The sequence below is a fragment of the Austrofundulus limnaeus genome, unplaced genomic scaffold (genome assembly GCF_001266775.1).
Source record: "Austrofundulus limnaeus strain Quisiro unplaced genomic scaffold, Austrofundulus_limnaeus-1.0 Scaffold17, whole genome shotgun sequence".
NCBI lineage: Eukaryota > Metazoa > Chordata > Actinopteri > Cyprinodontiformes > Rivulidae > Austrofundulus > Austrofundulus limnaeus.
The window spans coordinates 1,146,785-1,151,783 of NW_013952419.1; the positions used below are offsets into that span (position 1 = coordinate 1,146,785).

General features: G+C 40.4%; 1 protein-coding gene across 1 annotated transcript in view; it reads left to right on the plus strand.

Moving 5' to 3' along the window:
• Positions 1 to 2,474: 2,474 nt before the first annotated feature.
• Positions 2,475 to 4,999, plus strand: part of slc25a1a (solute carrier family 25 member 1a) — a gene marked incomplete at its 5' end in the record, with an annotated part of 4,924 nt that continues 2,399 nt past the window's right edge. The window contains 8 exon segments of the mRNA XM_014003212.1: positions 2,475 to 2,770; positions 2,992 to 3,099; positions 3,198 to 3,297; positions 3,766 to 3,904; positions 3,974 to 4,058; positions 4,133 to 4,237; positions 4,342 to 4,457; positions 4,698 to 4,771. Coding sequence (XP_013858666.1) covers positions 2,475 to 2,770; positions 2,992 to 3,099; positions 3,198 to 3,297; positions 3,766 to 3,904; positions 3,974 to 4,058; positions 4,133 to 4,237; positions 4,342 to 4,457; positions 4,698 to 4,771 — 1,023 coding nt within the window.

Below are 4,999 nucleotides of genomic sequence, written 5' to 3' on the forward strand. Positions count from 1 at the left end.
CACTTCGTCACACTCACTTGTATATTTAAGTCCAATTACAACAGTGATGATTGTTTTGCATGTTTTTTTAATTATCATTATTATTTTTATTTATTTGTATTTTTATCTATTTATTTTTTTATTTGTTTTATTTGGGGGGTATTTTGAGCTATCCCTCCTTCAAAATAAAGTTACAAATTTCAGTTCATCAGACTCACTTGTATATTTAAGCCCAATTACAATAGTGATTATTGTGTTGCATGTTGTTTTTTTTTTGGGGGGTATTTTGAGCTATCCCTCCTTCAAAATAAAGTTACAAATTTCAGTTCATCAGACTCACTTGTATATTTAAGCCCAATTACAATAGTGATTATTGTGTTGCATGTTGTTTTTTTTTTGGGGGGTATTTTGAGCTATCCCTCCTTCAAAATAAAGTTACAAATTTCAGTTCATCAGACTCACTTGTATATTTAAGCCCAATTACAATAGTGATTATTGTGTTGCATGTTGTTTTTTGTTTTTTTTGTATTTTGAGCTATCCCTCCTTCAAAATAAAGTTACAAATTTCAGCCAGTGTTATCAGTTTTGTAATGTTTTCATTACCACTTTACCATGGACCTTAAGCTGAATTTTCCTAAAATGTTATCAGGTTGATAGCTTCTTGAAACTAACGACACACAAGCAGAACCTTGACCCACCTCACTCTTAACAAAGGGTCCATGCAAACACAAGGCACTCAAACTAAAATTAAACTTTGTTATTAAAGTAAATAACAGGAGATATGATGGACCAAGACTGATTACACAAAAACCATATGAATTGCGGATTTAGCCCATTGCTGCTGAAGTTAGTTAAGTGGTGTTTATACTGTATACACGTGGACAAAAATGTTGGTATCCCTCGTTTAATGAAAGAAAAACTCACAGAAATAACTTGAATCAGACAACAAAATTCTATGAAAATGAATACGTGAAAGTCAGACATTGCTTTTCAACCATGCTTCAACAGAATAAAAAAAACAACTAATGAAACAGGCCTGGACAGAAATGATGGTACCCTTAACTTAATATTTTGTTGCACAACCATTTGAGGCAATCACTGCAATCAAACGATTCCTGGACCTGTCAGRGTGACTTCTGCACCTCTCAGCAGGTATTTTGACCATTCCTCATGAGCAAACTGCTTCTGTTGTCTCAGGTTTGAAGGTTGCCTTTTCTGGAAGGCAAGTTTCAGCTCCTTCCAACGATGCTCAATAGGAATAAGGTCAGGATCATAGAAGGCCACTTCAGAACAGTTCAATGTTTTTCTCTTAGCCATTATTGGSTGTTTTAGTTGTGTTTTAGGTCATTATTCTATTGCAAGACCCATGACCTGAGACTGAGACCAAGCTTTCTGACACTGGGCAGCACATTTATCTCTAGAATCCCTTGATAGTCTTGAGATTTCATTGTACCACTATTCAAGACAACCTGTTCCAGGTGCAGCAAAGCAGCCCCAGAACATAACTAAGCCTCCTCCATGTTTCACAGTAGGGACAGTGGTCTTTTCCTGATATGCTTCATTTTTCCGTCTGTGAACGTAGAGCTGATGTGCGTTGCCAAAAAGTTCAATTTTTGTCTCATCTGGACACTCTCCCAGAAGCTTTGTGGCTTGTCAGGCTAGTCTGGCAAATTCCAGTCAGGCTTTTGGTCGTCTCCCATTAAGTCCACTTTGGCTCAAACAATTCAATATACAATATGAGTTAAGTTTATTATGTGGTTAACTATATAAGTCATATCTTGATGCATCTCAGTAGAAAAATAAAAAAGAAAAAAATAATAATAGGTCCTTTAGACAGGTTCTCCTCCTCCAAAGAGACTTCTTGAGGAGTTTCAGGTGAACTCAGCCTTAACATTGCCTCCACATGGTGGACAATCAGGTTGGTCACATGCAGAAGAGGACCATCAGCCAAACTATAGATCGTTAGTGCCTTGATTAAATGTATTGTTCATAGAACATGAAAAAGGTTGAGTTTTTTTTTGAAAAAGACAAATTCCAGGTGGATTTAATTAATTAATTAATTAATTAATTAATTAATTAATTAATTAATTAATTAATTAATTAATTAATTAATTAATTAATTAATTAATTAATTAATTAATTAATTAATTAATTAATTAATTAATTAATTAATTAATTAATTAATTAACCAGCCCAGTTCAATATATCAGTGAAAGTTTCACAACCCTCACTTCCTGAGTGAGCTGGTTAAGTAGATGAGGTTAATTAGTGAAAACATTTTCTTTGAACTACAAAACAGTAAAACAACAGTGTGAATACTGKTTCTGAATTCACACGAACAGAGAGCCATTGTTACCTCGGCACACAAGCAGCATCCTTCACGTGATTGGCTGAGAAAAATCACGCCAAGTCACGTGACCGAGTGGCCTGCGCCATCAGGTGACCACGAGCGCCGCCGCCGCCGCCACGCTGGTGCCCCGCCCTCCCGTGTTGTTGTCATCTCTCACATTGTCTGAAAACGAGCGCCACCATCAGCACCACTTCTGTCCCCCGACATTCAACATGTCCTCGCTGCTCAAGCCCTTTTCGGTCTGCGAGGGACCCTGTGAGAGCCGCTCGGCCCGGAGACATCCCCCGAGCTCGGCTATCCGTCGGCAGCTTCCAGCCCCGCCGCGTCTGCTGGCCGCGGAGCTGCCCGCGCACCGGAGGCTGTCGGCGGCGAGGAGGAACCTGGCGGCCGCTGCCCCCGGAGGGAGGAAAATCACCCACCCTGGGAAAGCTATCCTAGCAGGTTGGTTTTTCTAACATTCAACCAGCGTGTAGGTTTTCACCAATAAGTGTGCATGCTGCTACACATATGACAGTAATATAAGTCATTAAAGCTGGTCATGCAGAACTGGGTCAGACAGCAGTGATGCTAAATGATGTAGCTTCTCTTTACTCTTATAGCCATGTTTTACAGCACTGCCTGAGTCAACAAACCCTGACAGGATTTTATTCTTTCCCATCCAGGAGGCATCGCAGGAGCAATAGAGATCTGCATCACCTTCCCCACAGAGTATGTCAAGACTCAGCTGCAGCTGGATGAGAGAGCCAACCCGCCCAGATACAGGGGCATTGGTAGGTCACCTGCCAGGATCTCCAGGATGAGTCTATGTCTGTGCTGGGATTCTCACTCCTGCTGGCGGTGTGTGTGTGTGGGTTTGTTTTGTGCACAGGAGACTGCGTGAGGCTGACCGTGCAGGATCATGGACTCAGAGGGTTGTACCGAGGCCTCAGCTCTCTGCTCTARGGGTCAATTCCCAAATCTGCAGTCAGGTGAAGAAGATGCACAKACTGGGGCTGAGTAGCTTTTACATCTGGCTGCTTTAAAATGCAACAAAAAACAAAACATAAGGCAACAAACTATTTTTTTTTTTGTTTCCAGCATGAGGATGAACCCCAAACAGACAAAACAGAATCTATTCAGTGACTCGGCATGTTTTCAAATGAAAGGAATACACAGTCAAAACATATGATTGTTCACTATTTCTAATTAGAAATTTTATGCTTTGAACTAGGGGTGGGAATCTTTTACTAACTGTTCGATTCAATCCTTATTTTTGGGGTCACGATTTGATTTAATATTYATTTTTCATTCAAAACTGATAATATGAGCCGGAAGCTTTATCTTCATTTTGCAAACAGTGAAACTCATGCAGATTGCCTATTTAGAGTTGTTATGGTTATAAACATCAGAGATATTAGATTATTATTATTTTTTAAAATGTATCAATCCTTTTCCAGGTTTGGCACGTTTGAAATTCTCAGCAACCCGATGCGGGATCACACAGGTCGACTAGACAACACGCGGAGTCTCCTGTGTGGTTTAGGAGCTGGGATAGCCGAGGCCGTGCTGATCGTCTGCCCCATGGAGACGCTGAAGGTACGTGTTTGTTTCGCGCTCCTCTCCTTGCTAATCTGAATATAACGCGGTTCTCCTCACGCCTCCCAGGTGAAGCTGATCCATGACCAGTGTTCGCTCCGGCCTCGCTACAGAGGCTTCTTCCATGGAGTCAGTGAGATCGTCAGAGAACAGGGTGAGAGAGCAGGAAAACCGCGTAATGAGTAGCGTTGCGTATCTGTGGGATCACAAACGTTTGAACTCGTTTAGGGTTGAGGGGTACGTATCAAGGCCTGACCGCGACTGTGCTGAAACAAGGAAGCAATCAGGCCATAAGATTCTTCGTTATGACCTCTTTGAGGAACTGGTACAAAGGTGAGAAGACCTGAACATAAAACACAATTTTATATTTCATTAAATTATCCAGATCTGATTAAAGATCGTCCTCCCTTGTGCAACCTTTTTTTTTTGCCTTAAAGGTGACGATTCCAGAAGAGAAATGCACCCGATTGTTACAGCGATGTTTGGAGCGACAGCAGGAGCAGCCAGTGTTTTTGGAAACACGCCTCTAGATGTGGTTAAGACCCGAATGCAGGTAGGAATCACAACTTGTGATGGGGTATTCCAGAAAGTGGGTTATGGCAAAACTCTTGTTTCTTTTAGTTATAAAATGTGTTTTCTGATTTAAAGAAAGAGGTAACTCTTTATAGTATATTCAAGACCAAGACTGTAGTATATGTGGAGCTAATACTGACTAAATCTCTTTGTATGAGTGCCAGGTAAAGAATTTTGTTTCAGAGGCAGATTCTAAGTATTTAAAATAATTATTTTGTAGGGTTTAGAAGCCCATCGCTACAAAAACACTCTGGACTGCGCCTTCCAGATCTTGAAGCACGAAGGACCACAGGCGTGAGTACCACACATCCCTCCCCTTTAAAGGGATCCATGATTAGTTGTAACATTAGACTTTATTTGATAAACATATATTTTAACTGTAAAATAAACACTGTAAAAATAGTGTAGGATGTTTAGTACATTTTTAAAAATATATTTTAACATGGATGCAGCCATTTTATTTACACACAAAGCATTCTGGGTAAATGATCACATGGATAGGTCCTCGGTGTGAGCGAGCTA